Source organism: Chiloscyllium plagiosum, unplaced genomic scaffold (assembly GCF_037043375.1).
Source record: "Chiloscyllium plagiosum isolate Xiang-an unplaced genomic scaffold, Cpla_swu_hap1 HiC_scaffold_16, whole genome shotgun sequence".
Lineage (NCBI taxonomy): Eukaryota > Metazoa > Chordata > Chondrichthyes > Orectolobiformes > Hemiscylliidae > Chiloscyllium > Chiloscyllium plagiosum.
Genome location: NW_028270154.1, coordinates 8,454,714 through 8,477,552, shown reverse-complemented (window position 1 = coordinate 8,477,552; position 22,839 = coordinate 8,454,714). Strand labels below are relative to the sequence as shown.

At 38.5% G+C, this 22,839-nt stretch overlaps 1 protein-coding gene across 1 annotated transcript in view; it reads left to right on the top strand.

Annotated features, from left to right (window-relative positions):
• The window catches only part of LOC122556429 (protocadherin-10), a 235,972-nt gene extending 226,484 nt beyond the window's left edge, over positions 1–9,488 (top strand). The window contains exon 2 of the mRNA XM_043703067.2: positions 8,178–9,488. Coding sequence (XP_043559002.1) covers positions 8,178–8,192 — 15 coding nt within the window. The 3' untranslated portion in view covers positions 8,193–9,488. The remainder of the gene's footprint in view (positions 1–8,177) is intronic.
• The last annotated feature ends 13,351 nt before the right edge of the window (positions 9,489–22,839 follow it).

Genomic DNA, 22,839 nt, shown 5'->3' with positions numbered 1-22,839 from the left:
GAATTAGCAGGCTTTCAACAGCACTAAAGAAAAGCTTAGAATGTAGGAGAATTTGAGTGTCCTTTTCAATGCATAGGAGTGTTTAAGCTGGTGAGTGTTTTTAAGGAAATCAATTGTGCAACACCTCAAATGCAATTGAACATTTGAGCATTTTCACGTGGGTAAAGCAACATTTTAAATACTTTTTATTAGCTGGTTTATCTTCATCGGCACTACTGCAGCCTTGGCTTTCACAGCTGATGTCTGTTCCTCTCATTGCTGTTAAAGATAATGTACTTACACTGGCAGTGGTAGTATCTAGAAATGATTGCCTGCAAGGTATGGTGGCATTAGATTTAAAAAAGACTGTAATATAAGAATTAGGTAATTTGTGGTCTTCTTGGGTGATAGAAAGGGAGTGGGACTAGTGGAGTAGCTATTACAGCAAGCCCTGTGGACACAATGGTGGTTTCCATCTCTGTTGTACAATTCTACCATTAGATGTGAAATCTCCATCCTGCTCAAGTCCACTCATTCATTATGTATAGACTTTATTAACCCTAGATAATCATCCATGATTTTAGGTAGCTTATCAAATGTCTTCTGAAAAATACATTACATCGGTTGCTCACCCTTTCTATATCCTCAAAGTTTTTTGGTAGATTTGTTAGGCAGGATTTCCCCTTCACAATGCCATGCTGACTCTGCTTGATCATATTATGTAGTTCTAAATGCTCTACTGTTGCATCCTTTATAATAAAATCTAATTTTATCCCCAAATTGGAGGCTAGCTACATAGCCTGTAGTGTTTGTTTTGAAACCTTCCCTTTTTAAATAAGGTGTTACATTGGCAGTTTTCCAAGTCTCTTGGATGTTCCAGAATCTAAGGTTTCTTGGAAGAGTATGACCAGCACAGCCAGCAGTGACTTTTTGAAAAAATATCATAGGATATATTCCATTAGATCCAAGTGACTAACAGTCTTTTGTCTCATTGGTTTCCCTAGCACTTTTTATCCCCTAGTAACTGTTATTGTATTTATTTTTTTTCCTGTTCCCCTTAATTATTTATTAATTTTGCAATGCTCTTTGTGTCTTTTATTCTGAAGACTGATACAAAGCATTTATTCCATTTCACTGCCATTTCCTGTTTCCGCTTATGTTTTGCTCAGACTTCATCTCTAAGGGGCCAATATTTGCCCTGCCTTCTGTCTTCCTTTTTAGATATTTAATTATATGCTTGCTGTCTGTCTTAATATTACCTGCAAGTTTACTGTCAAAGTTGATCCTCTGCCTCTTTATTACTTATTGGGTGTTTTTTGATGTTTTTGAAAAAATTCCCAATCATCTGGCTTACTGCTAATCTTTGTTAAATTGTCTCCTTTTCTCTTTCAATATTATGCTATCCACAACTTCCTTAATTAAGTGTGGTTGGCTTAACCCCCTCCTAGAATCCTTCTTCCTCCTATGTTGTGAACCATGAACTATTTTCATAAATGTCTGCTATTGATCCTCAACTACTTTTACTGCTAAATTCTTTTCCCTGTTCACTCTAATCAGCTCTGCCCTCATTCCTCCATAAATGATCTTATTTAATCTTAGCGCATTTAATCTTAATGTAAGCTTCTCCTTCCCGAACTGAATACTAAATTCTACTATATAGTAGATATAGTCATTGTTTCCTAAGGATTCTTTTATTCTGACAGCATTTATTAAATCTGCTTCATTACACATCACCAGATCCAGAATAGCCTGATCATTGGTTGGATTCACAACATATTGTTCCAGGAAACTGTTCTAAATGCACTGTATGAATTCTTCCACATATACTGTCAATCTGAGTTGCAATTCATATGAAGATTGAAGTCACTCATGATTGTTGCAGTGCCTTTGTTTCACTCCATCATTATCTCCTGATTTATTCCCTGGCTCATCAGATGTACCTACTGTGATGGGGCCTTTACCATGTTTCTACTGTGTCTTCTTTTCCTTTTTATTTCTTACCTCCACCCACATGGTTTCTAGGTCTTCTCATACAAGATCATTTCTTGATATTATATTTATTCATCCTTTGCCAACAATGAGATCCCACCACCATTTCCCTTCTGCCTGTCCTTTCTGAAAATCACAAAACCATGAAAAAATTAGTTCCCAGATATGATCTCCTTATAACTGTGACTTGGTAATTGCTATAAGATCATAACCATTAACCTTTATTTGTATTATTAATTCATTTGTTTTGCTCCAAATACCAGAAATATTCAAGTAAAGAGCAACTAATTTCACCTTTTGCATTTTTTTTGCTTTTGAGCCAATTTATTGCTTTTTTTCTATGTTTGTATACTCACTCCCTTTCTATCCTATTTTGGTGTCATTATCCAAATAGCAACCCATAATGCTGTCATACCCCTTGCTTTTTAAGTCTTATCTGAATGAATCTCACTCTTATCTGACCAAATAAAAGGTCTAACACAACATAGATGACTCACGAAACCTCAGGGTGGTTCTAAAGACAATTTTAATTGGCAACCCATGGAGTATTAACCAACAAGCCATCACAGATACTACTCAAAGGAACTAGAATGTAGAAAAATGTTCTTCCAGTTCCCACAGAATGGTCTAAGACTTCCTCTGAAAATCCACACACAATGTAACTGAATATTGAGGGGAAAATGAATTTGCTCCAAGAATAACATTTTTAATCAAATTGATACAAAAGCAGAATCAAATATCTGAATTTTTGAGATTTGAATCTAAAAGTTCTAAGAATGCCTTTTGAAGAAGGTATGTTGTGGAATGAAAGCCTTATATGTTTATTGTCATGGTAACATAAATGCCTGCATGCTGTAAGATTGAGATCAGAAAGCACAAATCATTTGTGAGATTTAAAAAAAAAGACAAATTATAGATTTTCATGCTTTCATTTTTCATGAGTTCTCTAAGAACTTCTCTTCAACAAAAAAAATTGATTACGTGTATCAAAAGTTAGAGAAACACAGTAATCCAGTCATTCTTTCTATTGGTCAGATGGTTTTTTTTGCATTATGAGCAAAATGCCAGTATAATTTTCAGATAAAGGCTAATGGTATCTATATTCAAAATAAATATTTTTACAATTGTATAAATGTTATAATATATATTTTCATGAATTCAGTTCAAGTTGTGACTATCATAAGTTGGTTCATTTATTTGTTTACCACTTGAGTAGAATGGTGAAGTTTCATGATTAGTTGTAATAGAGCTTTTTGGGATAGAGTTACAGAGTCACAAAGCAGAGAAACAGATCCTTCCATCCAATTCATCCATTCTGGCCAAACATCCCAAACTGACCTAGTCCCATTTGCTAGCATTTGGCCTACATCCCTACTAACCCTTCCTATTTGTATACCCATCCAGATGCCTTTTAAATGTTTTAATTGTACCCGCCTCACCACTTCCTCTTGAAATTCAATCCATACACACACCACCTTCTGTGTGAAAAAGCTACCTCTCAGGTCTTTATTAAAACTTTCTCCTCTCCCCTTAAGTCAATGCCTGACATGTTGAGATCGAGATTGCTTTGTAATTTGCACTTCACAATGTGGAATGAGAATCTGGACCTTATTATATTCTCAACAAAGGCTGCTCATTGACTTATTTGTGGGGTCAAAATAAATGTGCTTCTATGTGAGCTGACAGCAGAAAAATAACACAGGAACAAGAGGTTGCATGCTTTGGGACATGCTATGGAAAAAGGTCAATGCTGAAGTAAACTAACATTTTTAAACCAGGATAAAGTAGTTGAGCATATGTTGGCAAAACATTCAAGGACAAATGCCTTCCTGATTAGGATTTCTGGAGGGTGATGGAATAGTTAGAATCTGAAGACAGTAAAGGATTTTGAAAACAGATAGAGTGGAATGAATAAATGACAAAAACAACTAGAGGTCTAAACACAATTCCAAATAGAAGATCCTTCACAAATTTAAATTACGCCCAAATTTGCACCTCAGGGAACACCCCAGTTAAATAGGAAATCGAGAAATCGTTTTCGACTCCACCTTTGCAGACTGCTGAATTCAGCCATACAGAAGTACATTTTAACTCTTTCTTTCTCTTTTCCCTCTATTTTGTTCCTCTTTTTAAAAATCATCTGGTGATCAACAAGTGCCTGAAATTATCATTACATTTTCTCTTCCTAACCCATGACCCTTGTGTCAAGCAGGCCAGATCAGCTAAACTGTAGAAGAATGTAAGTCTCCCAGTTCATGGAAAAAGACCTTGTGTGAAAGTTCCTCTGCTTGACACCTTGTTCACCTCTGCTCTATTTTCCTGGAACATGTTGTAATATTGTGAGCAAATGTTTAAACCATTATTTATTAAAATAGCCAACAGCAGATGTTGCTAAAGACCTCAGCAGAAGAATTATTATTCTTACATTCCTCATGAACAATAATGTTTGCTGAAGAGAAAGTCATCCATATTCTCTGGATTGTTTTTAACTGGACCATTCTAGCACTGATAATGTTTACAGCACAAGCAGATATTGAATCAGTTGTGTTGGTGTTGACTCTCTGATGGAGCAATTCACCTACTGACTACCTTTTCATCTGCAATTTTTATGACTTCAGGTAATATTTGAATTTCTATTGAAAGTCACAGATGAATCTGCCTCCAACAGTGTCTCATTCAGATTGCATTCAAATCCCAACCAGCCTCTGTACAAAAGTATTTTTCCTGATGGCACTATTGTTTCTATTTCCAACCAGCTTAAGCCAATGACCTCCGCATCCCAATGAATCCACCAGGTGAAACACTTCATACCCAACTAATCTGCCCAGAAAGTAGAATACTAAAAGCTCTTGTGATCTCAATTTTCCTTTCTCTAAGATTCATTTTCTTTAATCTATTGACGTAACTGAGGACCATTGTGAACGATTTGGAGTACTATGAGCATATCTGGGCAACATACCTTGGGAAGGATATATTGGCCTGAGAGGGAGTATAACATAGGTGTAGAAGAATGATTCCTGGACTTCATGGTTGTCATAAAAAGAAATTGTGCAAATTAGGTCCCTTTTCACCAGAATTTGGAAGGTTAAGGAGTGATCTGATGAAAGTCTTCAACATAACAGCAGGAAAAGACAGGGCAGGTAAAGATGAATTATTTCCATTGGCCTCAGATTCTAGAATTAGGAAACATAGTGTAAAGAGTAAAGACCAGACCATTTTGGAAAGATACGGACAAGGTGTGGTAGACATTTGGAACTGTCTTCACAAACAACAGTTGATGCTAGATCAGTTATTAATTTTAAACCTGAGATAGCATTTTTTTTGTTAACAAGGATATGGGTTAGGCCATAGATCAGCTTTATATTATTTGGATGGCAGAACTGGCTTGAGGGGCTGACTTGTTTAAACTAGTTCCTAAGTTCATAAATTCCTAAGTTCCTAATTTCTGGAGCCATTCTCATATCTTTTGCTCCCTTTCTAAAGTCTTCATATCCTTCTGAAAGTGCAATGCTCAGAACATGCTGCAATACTACAGCAGGAACTGAATCCATGTTTTATCCAAGTTTGTTATACATTGGTCCATTGTACCCTGAAGGTTGCTGCACAGGTGGATAGAGTGGTCGAGACGGCATATAGTATGCTTGCCTTCATTGGATGGGGTATTAAGTATGAGAGCTGGCAAGTCATGTTAAAATTGTACAAGACATTGGTTCGGCCGCATTTAGAATACTGTGTACAGTTCTGGTTGCCACATTACCAAAAGGATGTGGACGCTTTGGAGATGGTGCAGAGAAAGTTTATGAGGATATTGCCTGGTATGGAAGGTGCTAGCTATGACGACAGATTGAGTAGGTTAGGTTTATTTTCACTATAAAAAAGGAGATTGAGGGGAGACCTGATTGAGGTTTACAAAATCATGAGGGGTATAGACAGGATGGATAGAGACATGCTTTTTCCTAGGGTGAAGGATTCAATAACGAGAGGTCATGCTTTCAAAGTGAGAGGTGGAAAGTTTAAGGGGGATACACACGGTAAGTACTTCACACAGAGGGGGGTGGGCATTTGGGATACATTGCTAGCAGAGGTGGTAGAGGCAGGCACAGTAGATTCATTTAAGATGCATCTGGACAGATGCAAGAGTAGGTGGGGAGCAGAGGGATACAAATGCTTACGAATTGACCGACAGGTTTAGACAGTAGGTTTGGATCGGCTCAGGCTTGGAGGGCCGAAGGGCCTGTTCCTGGGCTGTAAATTTTCTTTGTTCTTAGATCCTGATTATAAAGATCATGTGGCCTATGCTAACGCTGTAGAGTCATAGGCTTCAAACCCCATCAAAGTAGTTGGAAATCAGTTAATAAATCTAAGCTAACCTTAGTGATGTGAATGCAATGGTGAATGCGAAAAGTATTATTAAAACCTTTCAGGGAAGGAGCTTTGCCATCCTTACATTGTTGAGTCTACATATGATGCCATGTTCAAAGCAACATGGTTGAGTCTTCACTACACACTGAAATGACACAGCAAATCACTTAGTTCATGGCCAATCTGCAGTGGACAATGAATGCTGATCTTGCCTACATCCTGTGAAAGGATAAAGAAGTCCAAAGGGATCGTTTCTACCATTCTGAATATATTCTTTTCCTAATTAATTTTTCTTACTAGAGATTGCTCATTGCCCTTTTCCATAACCATCCTAAATCTTGGTGATCAAAAATATTCCCTGTTTGCCCCATTGGTCAATGTTATTTCCAAGAACCAGTTTGAACAATATTTCCTTTCTTGTTAGATGAGAAGTATATTGAAGTAATAATTTGTCTCAACGGATGTTTGTACTTATTGTATCTCATCAACATTTAGAATATTACTATCTCATTCTATATTGGATAATTTGACCACCTCATTATCATTACTACATAATGCTTGTACTTTTTTAGAATTTCCTTGTAGATTTATTCCTCTCAATCTTTCCTTTAGTTAATGATCTACATTATACACTGAAGAATGTAAGAGTATCATTTATTGCTTCTTAATTATAGTCAAGTAAATTCCATCCTTCACCTCTCTGGGACATCCTTTCTCTCAAAGAGGAGCATTGTAATATTGCCCTTTATCAATATAGCAGAACCTTCTATCTTTCTTGAACATTTTATATCATGGAGTATTTAATATCCAGGTCTGCCTTCTCTGAGTCACGTCACCATTATGGCCACAACATCCATATGACCATCTGTGCTTACAGCTCCATAACGTAATTTACCAAACTCCATGTGTGGAGCGTACATACTTCAAAACAGCAAGAAACAGCATCAATGTTTTCCCCACAAAGTTCAAGTGAACTGAACGGATAGATAGTTTAAAATAGCATTTTCTTCATTAACTAAGGTTTCTGTTGAAATAGTCCATGAAACCTTTGCATGCAATTCCATTTTATTTTGCATCTAAATTATTAATGGAATACTTCGGATTGTACTTTAAATTTGAGAGTTCAGGTAATATTGCTTTTACTTAGTTTGGATTGGTCAGCAGCCAAATATCTTGACTTGAATTATGTTAAACCCTGTTGGGAGTCTTCAGCAAGATATTCTATGCTTTTCTTTATTAATAGCTTCATTTTCTTTAAGGGTAATATTTGTCTTTCTGTGAGGCTGTAAGAGATCACTGATCAACATACAGCATTTGAATACCATGTAGCGTCTCGACCAATATATGTCATTGTTTCTCGGACTCTGCCATGTGAGAAATCGTAATAGGATTACCTGCAATATTATGGTAACCACACTTCAAATGTACTTACTTGGCTGTAGAATATTTTGAATGTTCTAAATTATTTATAGGCTAAGTTAACGCAAGCTTTTCTTTCTTGGGTTGTTAAAGATGTCGGAGGTAAGTTTTGGTTTAGTGAGAACAAAATTGTTGATGGATATTTAGCACATCAATTAAAATTCTCGATAATTAATTGTTATTATTACTTAAGTATTAGAGGAATATTTCGTGGATTACGCAATAGTAGTATTGAATCGGTAGTGTTTCTTGGAGATTGAGAAGAAAACATCATTGTAAACATTTTAAAGATAAGTTTCTCATAATTATAGTGTTCATGCTATTAAAATGTTGAGAAGAAAATATGTTAATTTTAAAGATAATATGTTTCTCATAATTATAGTGTTCATGCTATTAACATAATATTTGTAAATGTTTATTCAATTCAGACCATAATGGCATAATAACACGCCAGTATCCCAGGAGCGGTCAGTCAAGGTCAGTCTGCAAGGTGTGGACAATTTGGAACCACGATCAAGCAATTGAACGCACGTACAATATTATGAGATGCGTTCCATGCTTACCATCCAGCCGACCTATTAATGGATAGAAGCTACAAACTCAATCCGTTAGGAGAACATGACATTTATTAAAGTCAGAAAGTCGATGAAAATAAAACCAATTGGAGCCTACTTTGGGGACAGCTTCCATAGAAGAATCATTGATGATGATGCAAAAAAAAAGTAACACTAGAAATCGGGGTCCTTCGGTATTGTTCTCAACAAACTGTGGCTCTTTTTCAAGTTAATTGCCTGGAGATTTGTTTCGTTGTTAAGGTCGGCTTTGTTATCCACGCAACATTCTCCTTGAGAAATTGAGGTATGTTCTTTGTGAAGTACTACAACCTTCTCAGCGTTTTAAGAGGGACATTTATAAGAATCAAAATGTTGTAAGATTGGAATTAAATAATTTATCGAAATGTTCTGTGTGATTAATCATTAAATAAACTTGCCAAGATGTATTCAAACCGACCCAAGAACAATTATATGCGTTTGTAGAACTCTCAGTTCTTGGTGATCCTATTGATAATTCATCTTTTTTTCATCAAAATAGCAATTTGTTGAATTTTACCGTTAGTGGTATAGCATGATCTTCGTAGATGTTTTGACTTGTACAATGATTTAGGGGAGAAAAAACAGCCCAAACAGGCTTGATTAATACGACAGAACTTATCAGTCTTCTATGTGGCCTCAATTGAACTGATTATTTTTGCACATTCGTGCTGCACTTTAACTAAGTCTTAATTTTATTGTTGTATTTTGGGATATATCAATAAAGAATTTGCACTGTTATACTGATATGTCAGAGGCTCACTGGTTTGAAGGTTTACAGTTTCCTGGTTTTGTTAGGAGAAAAACATGTTTAAGTTCGCCAATTTCCATTTTTAGAAACTGTATTAAAATCGTACTCTAAAATAAGCAAAATCAAGTTATGAATGAATACTCGAAGTAAACCATCCTCTCTACTGTTTCTACCAGACGCCGAGATTCGAGAAATTGTAAGTTACTGCTTCGATGTGTTAATTACAACAGAAAATACGTGTTTATTTTCTGGAATTAAATTCGTGTATTTTCCTTGCAATATATTATTTGTGCATTGCTTTTAAGACCACCATTTTGCAAGCGAAAATGAAACGTAATTATTGTAAATGCTATTTTGTATGTGACGTGCATTTTGTTTTAGCTTTAATAAATGTATTCCACAACCATTTTCTTTGCAACTTTATTCTGTTTGGTGACTATACAAAGATGCAATGTACCGCAGTGTCGCAGACGCCAGAATTTCGGTTAAGGTAAATTTAATAATAATGGAAGGATGGAGAATCAATAGAACCTATAGAATTTAGAGGGTAAACGTTGATTGCAGGTTTTGATGGTAGCTGGCTACAGGGGCTGATGGCTACAGGTCCAGATGACCAGAAGGGAGAGCTTCCATGGAGCCGTTTCTGGCAATTAGAAATTTCCGGAAATAGGCGTCAGGACATTTCCTTCAAATTTCGATGCCATTTCCAGCCACAATTAGCGTTCGTTGCTGTTGGAACCCGAACGTCTGTTCATGATGAAGTGTGCAGCGTTCTCTCAAACTTGTTACTGCAAACTCAGCTCAGACACCAAATACCTTCCTCCTGTGGCAGTGATGGGTGTGTTTATGGCAAGAACCTCTTTGGAACATCGATTTGTTTTAATGAGAAAAAAAAGTCCCATTTTGTTCTGTTTTTCGGACAAAGTGACTATGCAAATGAGCTAGAAGCTGGGTGTCTTCAATATAGAAAGTCCAACTGACTCCGTATCTGGGAATGCTGTCCCATTTAGGTGCGCAGAGATGAGATACGTCAAAAAAAGTTATTGGATAGATAAGAGTTGAGTTAAAATAGGGAGATGTTGTTTACATGTACCTCCAGAAGGCGTTTGAAAAAATCTTACTCAACAAGCCGACAGAATTGAGGAGTAATTACTGATATGCATAGGAAATTGTTTGAGTGGTGGGAAATGGAGTGTTGGAATAATGGGTAAGTGCTCAGTTAGTAATATGTGGCATGTGATGTATCGTAGGATCTGAGTTGGGGCTTCAATTATACACAATATTCATTAACGACTTGGATAATGCAATAAAAGTCAAATATTCAAATATCTGACACAAAAAAGTGGGCAGCATTGTAGACAATATTGACGACAGCATAAAATCGCAACAGGATTTTGATAGATTGGGTGAATCGGCAAAGCCATGGCAGATAGATTTTAATATAAGCAGTGTAAGGTTATCATGTTCGGATCGCAAAACGATTTTTACAGAAAGCGCAAAGTTAAATGGAGTGGATGTCCTGTGTGATATGCAGGTTCAGGTGCACGGTTCTTTCAAATGCCCGGAACACGTGCAGAAAATAATCAAGAAGGATAATGGAATACTCGAATTCAATTCTAAAGGGCAGGAGTATAGGGATGCATATGTTATGCTGAAATTATACAAAACTCTAATTGGACATTACTTAGAAAATAGTGAGCACGTCTGGGCACTACACCTTAGGAGGGAAGCTTTGGCTCTGGAGGGAATTTAACGCAGGTTTGCAAGGATGATACCTGGGCATCAGTTAAGTTAGACAAATTAGGCCTTTATTCTCTAGAATTTAGAACGTTATGGGATAATCTCATTGAGGTGGTCAGGATATTATGAAGCGACAGGGTATATAAAGGTAAACGACTTCCACTAGTTCAACATTCAAAAGCAGGGGGTAAAGCCAAAGAAGTAAGGCCAGAACATTCACGAGCGATATCAGAAAGCACTTCTGTGTACAACGAGAAGTGGAAGTTTGTAAATGTCTTCTTCAAATGGCGATCGAATCTAATTCAATTGTTGAATTTAAATCTGGGATAGACAAATTTTTGTTAAGCAAGGGTATCAACGGATATGTGCTCAAGGCCGCCACATGGAATTAAGTCACAGATCAGCCATATCCTTATTGAATGGTGGGGCATGCTCGAAGGGCTGAATGGCCTAAACCTGTTCCTATGTTCCTTTGCAATCCCAATTGGCTGAATCACGGAGAGGGGTGATGGAGTGCCATGATGTGGTACGCTGTGTGAAAGTCTGCCAAGAAGATCAGACAGTTGAGACAGAATAATGTATCATGGTCAAATGACAACTCCGTTATTTACGAACGTCCGAATTATGAATATGCTTAGAAGAAACTGCTTGAATATCATTTGTGATTTAGCACTCGGTTATTTTATTCCCGTGGGCCAAAATCAAATCAGACAGACTGAAACATGGAGTAGCAGGGCAGTTTAGAAAAAATGTGACAGGCTAAATTCAAGTACCTCGAATGGAAAAGAACTTTATAAATAGGATGGTAGTCTGTAAGAATGAGGCTGAGAAAAGGATTTTTTTTTCCCCACTTGATTATTGTAGGTGCTTTTAAAAGGGAAAGCGACGGATGGGAAACCTCCATTACTTATCTTCATATAAACCCACTTACATGTAGCTGGAACTCACACCTTTAATTTTCTAAATTATGTGTCTCTAATCCCACAATATTGACCACCAGCAATGTGATTTATGATTGCTTTTTTGTATATCTTATCAGTGCATTTCAATTTCCTTTCAATCTGACAATGTTCTGAATCTTCTTTGTTGGGAGGATAACATTTTCCTTCAAATCGCATCAAGTGGCCATGCCAACTCTCAGCACTATTGTTAATCCGCCGTCCATCATAATATCTTGGAAAACATTTATTACTCAACGCTCTTTCACATAAAATGTCAAGATTGTATTCCATAAAGAAAGATCTAGTCTTCTTACTTATTATGCTTCCAAAACAGCTAACAATATTTGTATTTGAAATCCAAGAGACTTTAATAACGCTTATCAGATATAACATTGGCTTGGGAAACCAATGCTATCGTTCATTTAAACACATCAAGTTATATTGCTTTTCTCAAACAAACATACATCATAACAATATTGAAATACAGAAAATCAGCTTGATATCTTTCAGTTAGAACAATTTCCCACTCAAACACGAAGTATTTCCCTTTGGGAATTATTATGAGGTAGTCTACCCTATCACTATGAGACCAAATGAAGACTCAGTGACAGCTTCTAGAACATTCTCCACTCTGTCTATGAAAATAATGTTGACCTTCCAGTTGGTTTCCATTTCAATAATCTTGCTCTCATGTTGACATTTCCATTCTTGGTCTGCAACACTGCTCCAATGAAGCTCAATGTAAGCTAGATGTACAGTACCTAATTTTTCAGTCTGAGTACTGTACATCTTCGAGGGCTCCATAATGTGTTCTAAAACTTCAGTGTATGACTTCTGCGCTCATTCTTTCTTATATCCCCACCTTATTGTGTTTATTGGCCCTGCTGTCAACAGAACGGACGCATTTGGTCATTTTCACATCCAGCATTTATACTTATTTTACATATCTATCTCTCATTTGCCATTATTATCGCTGCTTTTGTTTTTGCTTGCACTGTACACACACAATCTGTTCCACTTGCTCTCCACTCTTTCTGTCAATTTCATAAAAAACACACATTCCACCTTCTTTCTGTTCTGAAGAAGCATCACACTAAACTTGAAACGTTAACTCTGATTCTCTCTCAAAACAAGTTGCCAGACATGTGAGTTTCTCCAGAATTTTCTGATTATATTTACCCTTGACTCTTCTATATATCAATAATCTATCTCACTCAGCCTTGAATAAATTCAATGTTCCTGATCTGATATGGTTCAATGAGATCATTCTTTATTCTTCCAAATGCCTGATTGGTAAAGTCCTTACCTCTTTAGTGTTTCTTCAGAAAATAAAGCTTTTATCTCAGGAATGAGTAAGCAGAACATTCTCTGAACTGTTTTGAATCCAATTATATCATTTTTATAATAGGAAGACCAATATTTTACACAATACAAAGAGAGGCGATGGAATTCAGTTGGAAGTAACAGCATGGTTATAAAAATTCGCTCTGTAATCACACAACAAAGTGGGTACTAGATGTCTTTCAGTATGAAAGGGTGTTTGCATTGATAGTCTCCTAAGGATCAGATTGACCCCATTAATCATTTAATTGTTATAAATAACATATACTCGGCGTTATGAAGTTGCACTATGAGGTTTGCAGACCTTGAAGTAGCATGGATTTAATATCTAAATAGGCACAAGCAAGACAGATAGAGTTCAACGTGGAGCAGTGTGATATCTTGTACTCTGAGCGGACTCCAAGGGAATTAATTTACCCTGTGGAGAAAACAGCTTTGAAATGTTTAACTCAGCATAGCGGTCTGGACTTTGCTATCGACACAGTTTAAAACATGGCAGTGCATGGTCATAAGGCAGTTAAATGGAATATGTGTTACATAGTTTGTACGATGAGGAAAAGATAATAGAGGCAAATTAATTAAGTCCGATCTTTATGAATTGCTGGTTACGTCCAGTGAGAGATCTGCGCGCAACTCTTTCCTGGAGACTTGTTAGCATAGAGTCATAGAGATGTACAGAATGGAATCAGACCCTTCCACCCAACTTGTCCATGCCGAACAGATTTCCTATATTAATCTAGTACCATGTGCCAGCACTTGTATATATCCCTCTAAACCCTTCTTTTACTCATATACCTTTCTAGATGCCTTTTAAATGTTGTAATTGTACCAGCTTCCACCACCCTTGGCGGCTCATTTCACATACCACCTGTGTGAAGAAATTGACCCTTAGCTCCTTTTAACTCTTTCTTCTCTCACCTTAAACCTATGCCCTCTAGTTTTGAATTCCACTAACCTGGGGAAAAGGCCTTGTCTGTTAACCCTATCCATGTCCATTGTGATTTTGTAAATTTCTGCAAAGTCACCACTCAGCCTCTTATACTCCAGGGAGAATAGAAGCCAACCTATTCGGCCTCGCCCCGTAGTTCAAAGCCTCCAACCCTGGCAACATCCTTATAACATTTTTCTGAACTGTTTCAAATTTCACTACGTCCTTCCTGTAAGACGAGAGACCCGAATTGCATGCAGTATTCCAAAAGTGGCTTAACCAATGTCCTGTACAGCCGCAACATGACCTCCCAACTCTTATACTCAATGCTTTGACCAATAAAAGCAAGCGTACCAATCCCCTTCACTATCCTATCTACCTGCAACTCCACTTTCAGGAACTATGAACATGCACTCCAGGGTCTATTTGTTTGGCAACACTCCCACCGATTTTACCAGTTCGTTTATAAATTCTGTCTTGATTTGTCCTACCAAAATGCAGCACCTCACATTTTTCTAAATTAAACTCCCTCTGCCACTCCTCTCACCATTTATTCATCTGGTCACGATCCCGTTGAACTCTAAGGTAATCTTCTTCGCGAGCCAGTACACCACTAATTTTAATGTCGTCTGCAAAATCACTAACCATACATCTTATATTCACATCCAACTTATTTATGTAACTGACAGAAAGCAGTGGACTCAACATTGATCCTTATAGTTAACCGCAGGCCTCCGGTCCGAAAAGCAACCATCCAGTACAAACCTGTCTCCTACCTTTGAACCGATTTTGTACCCAAATGGCCAGCCCTCCCTGTATTCCATGTGATCTAACCTTGTTAACCAGTCTACCGTGTGGAAACCTGTCGAATGCCTTATTGAAGTGTCAAAAGACAATATCTACTGCTCTGCCTTCACCAATCTTTTTCGTCTTTTCTTAAAAAAAACTCAGTAAAGTTAGTTCACGGCGGCACGGTGGCACAGTGGTTAGCACTGCTGCCTCACAGCGCCAGAGACCCGGGTTCAATTCCCGACTCAGGCGACTGACTGTGTGGAGTTTGCACATTCTCCCCGTGTCTGCGTGGGTTTCCTCCGGGTGCTCCGGTTTCCTCCCACAGTCCAAAGATGTGCGGGTCAGGTGAATTGGCCATGCTAAATTGCCCGTAGTGTTAGGTTAAAGGGGTAAATATAGGGGTATGGGTGGGTTGCGCTTCGGCGGGTCGGTGTGGACTTGTTGGGCCTGTTTCCACACTGTAAGTAATCTAATCTAATCTAGTGAAACATGATTTCCCACGGACAAAGCCATAGTGACTCCCCCAATCAGTCCTTGCCTTTCGAAATGCATGTAAATACTGTCCATTAGATACCGCTCCATCAGCATATCCATTACTGATGAATGGTCCACCAGACTTTGGTTCCCTGTCTTTTCCCTATCACCTTTCTTAAATAATGGCATCACACTATCTAAGCTTCAATCTTCCGGCACCTCACCTGTGGCTATTTACTATCCAAATATCTCAGTAAGGGGCTCAGCAATCACTTCCCCAGCTTCCCACAACCAGTTGGAGATGATTAGAAATTAAAGGAGGTGAAAGAGGAAAAAAAGTCATCCTGTTAATAAATGAGCCATTAATCACAGATCATTGTTTTCAGCTTCTGAAAAGAGTGCCATATTGGACTGGAAACGTTAACTTCATTTTTCTCTCCACACTTCTTGATCAGATGGGCCAATGGGCTGAGAAGTGGCAGATGGAGTTTAATTTAGATAAATGTGAGGTGTTACACTTTGGGAAAACAAATCTTAGTAGGACTTATACACTTAATGGCAAGGTCTTAGGGAGTGTTGCTGAACAAAGAGACCTTGGAGTGCAGGTTCATTGCTCCTTGAAAGTGGAGTCGCAGGGAGATAGGAAAGTGAAGAAGACGTTTGGTATGCTTTTCTTTATTGGTCAGAGTATTGAGTACATGAGTTGTGAGGTCAGGACATTGGTTAGGCCACTTTTGGAACGTTGCATGCAATTCTGGTCTTCTTCCTATCGGAAAGATGTTGTGAAATTTGAAAGGCTTCAGAAAAGTTTGACAAGGATATTGCCAGGGTTGGAGGATTTGTGCTATGGGAAGAGGCTGAATAGGCTGAGGTTGTTTTCCTGGAGCGTCGGAGGCTGAGGGGTGACCTTATAGAGGTTTATAAAATCATGAGTATTTTCCCTGGGGTGGGCGAGTCTAGAACTAGAGGGCATAGGTTTAAGGTGAGAGTGGAAAGATATAAAAGAAACCTAAGGGGCAACCTTTTCACGCAGAAGGTGCATGGAATTAGCTGCCAGAGGAAGTGGTGGAGGTTAGTACAATTGCAACATTTAAAAGGCATCTGGATAGGTATATGAAGAGGAAGGGTTTGGAGGGATATAGACCAGGTGCTGACAGGTGGGACTGGACTGGGTTGGGTTATCTGCTCGGCATGGACGAGTTGGACCGAAGGGTCTGGTTCCGTGCTGTACATTTCTATGACTTTATGGTTTGCTGTATTTCTCCTGCAACTTTCTAATTTTATCATCGTTTTCAAACATTGTCTAGTGACATTGATGATGGTGTGAGCAGAATCACTTTCACACAGAGGATTGTTGGGCGAGACATGTCGTACGGAAAAGATGATGGAAACTTTATAATTTTAATGAATACATTTAAGCCGGTACCCGAGATTGAGGGTCTTAATAATGCTATCAATTTTAAACAAAAGATGGCCAGAGTCAACACAAAACTGCTCATTCTAAAAGCTATCATGTTATAATGGCCTAAAAGATATCTTCTGTGCTGCATGATTCAATGGAAATGTTTAAGACACTTAACATACATGTCACCATGTTATACTTTCCATTCTTTTCTGTGTTTTTTTTGCCCCTAGATAGTTTTGCATTGCTCATTGATGAAGACGATTGAAAGCGAATGTTCAAATTATGCCTAAACTTAATGTAATGACGCATTGAGGGTATATTAACGTTTATTTCTGTTTCTTGACTATTGAAAGAGAAATATCAAGCAGAGGATTTCTTCGGGAATACATTTGTCAATTAGTGCTGAAAGAAATATTACCAGAGAAATCCATTTGTTTTATGCCATATCGTAGCTGTTATTTATGTCAACCTTGTATAATATTTTCTTGCCTTTGCTGCTAAATAGAACATAGAACATCAAAGCGCAGTACAGGCCCTTCGGCGCTCGTTGTCGCGCCGACCTGTGGAACCAATCTGAAGTCCATCTAACCTATACTGTTCCATTTTCATCCATATGTTTATTCAATGATCATTTAAATGCCCTTAAAATTGGCGATTCTATTACTGTTGCAAGCAGTTGGTAATGCACACAATTGTGTTGATATTAACAGTGCATCCGCGATTATACGCAGGCTTCGCCCTGAGGTGAAAGTTGGAGAAAGCAAAAGGTACCCAGACCAGGAGACTGTACAACGCCGCACTACCTGAGATATTTATCATGTGGTATGGCTACAGACCAATAGTTAAAAAGGGAAATGAGCAAGTTTTGTTTATCGATTTGTTTTCTAACTCTTAGTAGCAATGGATGGGTAAATGAATACATCTGGCTTATTTTAACATGCTCTAACTATGTGTTTATAAATTTTCTAAATTTGCACGTCACCGAGGATATATGCGTTTCGCTTGGATTTGTTGCGTGTGCACATTATCACTGCAATACATTCAGACCGTCACGACGTTGTATGCCTTCTTCCTGGCCATTTATCATTAAATGATCAAATGCTGTTTAAATGTTTATTTTAAAATGATCCACCTGTCCACTCACTCCTTTCTCCCCTCATTCCTGTCATCAGCATAACTACACCGCTTTCTAGCTACTATCAGTTCTGAAGTGTCACTGGACTGGAATTGATAACTGTGTTTCTTGCTCCACAGATTTTGCCAGAACTGCTGGATTTCTCCAGCAATTTCAATTTTAAAAAAATCATATCGTCAACATCCACTGTTCTTTACTTCATTTGTAACATAACAGCACATTAGTGTGCATATTAATGGAAGGTGTTAGATCTTTTCAAACTATATTTGCATTCCTTTTTAAGGTATTAGATTACTCTCGTGTTCCCTCCAATGTCCTGTCATAGTACCCTTTTTTCTAGAGCATAAACATTTGCATGTTTTGCGCTTTGTCATAGTTATAAAGTCATACAGCATAGAAACAGACCCTTCAGCCCACCATGTCTCTGCTGGCACACAAACTGCACTAATTCCATTTACCTGCACTTGGACCAAAGGCTGCTATGTCCCAGCAATTTAGACACTCATCCAGATGTTTTTTAAATGTTGCAAGAGTGCCTGACGCCGCGACACTCTGAGGTAGCACGTTCCATATATCTACCATCCTCTGGATTAAAAAGGGTCTCATATCTCATTAAAACACTTGCTCTTCATTTTAAATCCATGTTCTCCGGTCTTAGACATGTCTGCCATGGAGGATAGACTCTCACAATTCACTCTGTCTATGTCTCTCAAAAATCTGTATATCTCAATCAAATCACCCCTCAGACTGAAAAACAAAAAAACCGAAATTACTGGAAAAACTCAACAGGTCTAGCAGCAACTGCGAAGCTATTTCGGGAGTGACCCTTCTTCAGAAAGCCAGTCAGTCGCCTCTGCTCCAAGGAAAACAAACCCAACCTGTCTAGTCTCTACTCATAATAGTCTTTTCATTTCAGGCAACATCGTGGGGAATCTTACCTATGCAGTGCAATCACATTCTTCCGATAATGTTATGTTCAGGACGGCAAACGGTATTCCATGTGTGGCCTAACCAATGTTTTATAAAGTTTTAGAAACAAGACTTCCTTGATTCTATATTCTACGGACCGGCTAATGATGACAACATCTCCTATTGCCGTCTTTAACGCCCTGACTACCTATGCTGACACTCTCTTTCTTTATATTCCTCTTATACTTAACGCACTTATAAAAAGCTTTGGCATTTTCCTTGATGCCATCTGCCAAAGACATGTCATGGTCTTCCTTTGCCCTCCCAGTTTCATTTTTCAAGCAATCTCCTATACTCCATACTTTTGATGGACCTTGCTTGTTTTTAATGTGCTGAACATGACATTTCTGTTTATTTATGTTTCTTTATCAAACTCTCCATATCCCCTGAGACTCATTGTTCCCTGGACTTGCGACCATTGTCCTTCACTATTAAAGGAACATAGTGCTTTTAAAAGATTTCCACTTTGCAAATGTAGACTTATCCGCAGGTAACTGCTCCCAGTCTATGCTTGGAAGGTCATGTGTAATGATATTGAATTCCCCTAATTTAAACCTTAACTGCTGCACTATCCTTATCCCATTTTCAGAATAACTTTGAAACTTACAGAGTTATGGTTACTATCCTCAAAATGCTCACTCACTGAAACTTCAACCAACTGACAGGCTCAATTCCTAAGCATTAAGCGGAGCACTGCCTCATCTCCAGTCGCACTATCTACGTATGGGGCATTAAAAAAAATCTCTCCTGCAAGCAATTGTATCGGTAACAAATAAGTTTCACAACATACATCAAAATGCTGGAGCATCGCAATCATTTTGAATTTACCCATTCGCTGGACACTGTCAAGACATGCGTAAACAACATCTTGAGCGATTACAGACGCAAGTGCTCTCAAAGTTCCCTGATTTGTTGAACAATATTCATGCGGGGCTGTGATGCTTTCAGGATTCCAGTAGCCACCGAGTCCTACTGAGCTATCTGATTGTGTGAATCGGGACGCAGGGTTGGGGAGGCACGTTAATTGTCAGTGGTATATTTGATAGAGAGGTAAGAAGAAGGTTGACTGCAGCAGGTACTTTAGATACTTGCGCATGAAGCCATTATCCGTCTTCAACTGCAGGGCATCGTGTTGCAACACTTTCACACGCACTACAACTGTACATTTGGCGGGATTAAGGACAGTTAATTGAAAATTGATTGTTCTTAGAAGGAGTGAACACCACAAAATGCAGGAGAAGTTGAAACTTCATGTTAAAGTATTTGGATGTTGGCGAACCTGCAGACGCGCCAACCCGACGAAGCGTTTTATATCGCAGACTGGGGGTTTTCTGAGGAAACTCGTGAGGACATTTCCGTCATAGAGTGTGAGATGTTTATTCGTTTAGTAATAGGGTATATTTGCATCAGAGCACGAATGAATGCACCGAGTAAGACCCTTTCTTTGTTGCAATTGTAAAGCAGCATTAGTTTCGATTGTTAAAGGGTAAATGTCCAATTCCAAGCACTGGTCGTGCCTTGTCTCGAGTCTCGGTGTTGCACTATCAAGCAGTTTGTTGTTTCCCAACTTCTCTTAAAACGAGAATAACGTTGACTTATGTAGCGCCTTATGGGTCGCCTAGAAATAGCCCAATGTTTTTTTAGTATTGAGAAGATGATAGTGAACCAATTCATCCAAGCTGCACAGACAACACCTTCCAAACCCATGATCTCGACCATTTAGCAGGAGAAAGCACAGCAGAGAAATTGGAACACAACCACCTGCAAGTTCCCATCCAACTGACTCACCAGCCTAACTTGGAAATATATCACTGTTCCATCAGTGTCGCTGCGTCAAAATCGTGGAACTCTGTCCCTAATAGCATTGTGGGTTTATCTTAACTAAGTAGGCTTTAGCAGTTCGGGATGTCTGCTTACAACCAACTTCTCAATGGCAGCTGGGGTTCGACAATAAATGTTGGCCCACAGGAACACGCATATCCTGTGAATTAATAATAACAATAAAAGCTTCTACAATCCTACTGCTGTTCCGGACGAGACCTCCAGATGATTGACCCAACCATCCTGGTTCTTCGGTTTCCTCCACAACCCAAAGATGTAAAGATTAGGTGAATTGGCCATGCTAGTTTTCCTACAGTGTTCAGGAATATGTGGGTTAGGTGCATTAGTCAAGAGTAAATGTAGGGTAATGGGTTAGGCGAATGGGACTGGGTGAGTTGCTTTCCGGAGGGTCGGTGTCGACTTGTTCGGCCATCTGGCTTGTTTCCACACTGTAGGGATTCTATGATTCTATGATATTGAAGGAACATATTTCCAAGTTAAAGTAGCGAGTCGTTTGGAGGGGAATGTACGATTGGAGCAACTATATTACTCCAATTCATGATAGTGTGTGGCTAGGGGCGGAACTTTCATGATGTGATTTTCCAATGAATCTGCTGCCCTTGTATTTTTAGATAGTAGAAACCGTTGGTTCGCAAGTGTCGAAGAAGGCCAGGTGAGTTGATGGGATGTTTGTTGTGTATTCTGCATTCTGTTGCCTGAGAGAGTTTACGAGGCAATTCGGTCAAATTTGACGCAGACCCTAAGCAGGATTTTGCAGGATCGACTGCTATGTATGGCCCGTTGATACTTCTGTTGCAAATGTTGACGCAAGTTTGTTGATCCAGTTATTTGATTTTAAATTTACCTGCAGCTCTTTGATACAATTAAGAGTTTTCTGGACTATTTTAGGAGGCAGTGAAACGTCAACCGCATTGATTGGGTCTGGAGTCACATGTCGGCGAATGAGGGACTACAGATTTTCCACCCTAAAAGACATTAGTGATCCAGATGACCTTTTAGGATATTCTGAGAGTTTTATGGTCATTGTCAGTGAGACTCACTTTTATTTCCAAATATATAACGAAATTTGAATGTTACTCGCTGCCCTGGTGGAATTTGAATCCCTGCAAATGAGTGTTAAGCCGACGACTCTGGATTGCTGGCACAGTAACATTACTACTGTGCAACTTTTTCCCATTTTCAGCGATAGAATTGCCAGCTTTGAGGAGCAACAACTGTTATGGTGCAAGTTTAAAGAAACGGTCGAAAGAATCACTAAAAAGCAATGAGGCGAATACTTAATTAATCGATACACTGGTATTGGGCGGGGAAATAATGCTGAACAAAGGAGGTTAGCGTGTCAAACATTTTAAAAGAAAATATACCCTTTGTGCATTCCGGAGGGCATTAACGTACATCCGAGTGCCAATTTCACAACTCTACCAACAGATGGCGCATCACTCCATTACTGTAGGGATTTTTTTTGCTGTTTTCACTCGATGTTTGAGAATGAGCCCACACATTTCTGTATCAGCGAACAATTGCTAGCACGTGAACCAAGGAAGCATGTAAGATTTCTCGAGTTTTGACTGTTACTATAACGGTTTATTGTGAAGCTAAATTAAAACTAGAAAGATAGAATTAATCAGACAAGGGAAATAACAGCTCTTTAATTCGAACGTTAATACAAAATACGCGAACAAAGGATCAATGGCAAAATTAAATTAACTGATGGCAAACAGAAGAGTACGGGACACATTATTTGCGAAATGCATGCTAGCCGGAGAATGCTATACCAGCATTTTGCTTGTACTAGTTACACATTTAACATTTTCATTATTTTATTCCTATTAATTTAAGCGCAGTGTATTTCTGTATTAATTGACTAGTGCGAAAGCTAGATAGATTAAATAAGATTAGAATTTTATCCACTCAGGTCGATCTTTCCGACTGCAATTTCACATTTACTTCAGTGAACAATGTGTTCTTATTTATTATGACGAAACAGGCCGATTTAGAGTCATAGAGAGGTACAGCATGGAAACAGACCTTTCGGTTCAACTTGTCTATGTCGACCAGATATCCCAACTCATTTTAGTCCCACCTGCCAGCACCCGGCCCATATCCCTCCAAACCCTTCCTATTCATATACCCATCCAAATGCCTTTTAAATGTTGGAATTGTACTAGCCTCCACCACTTCC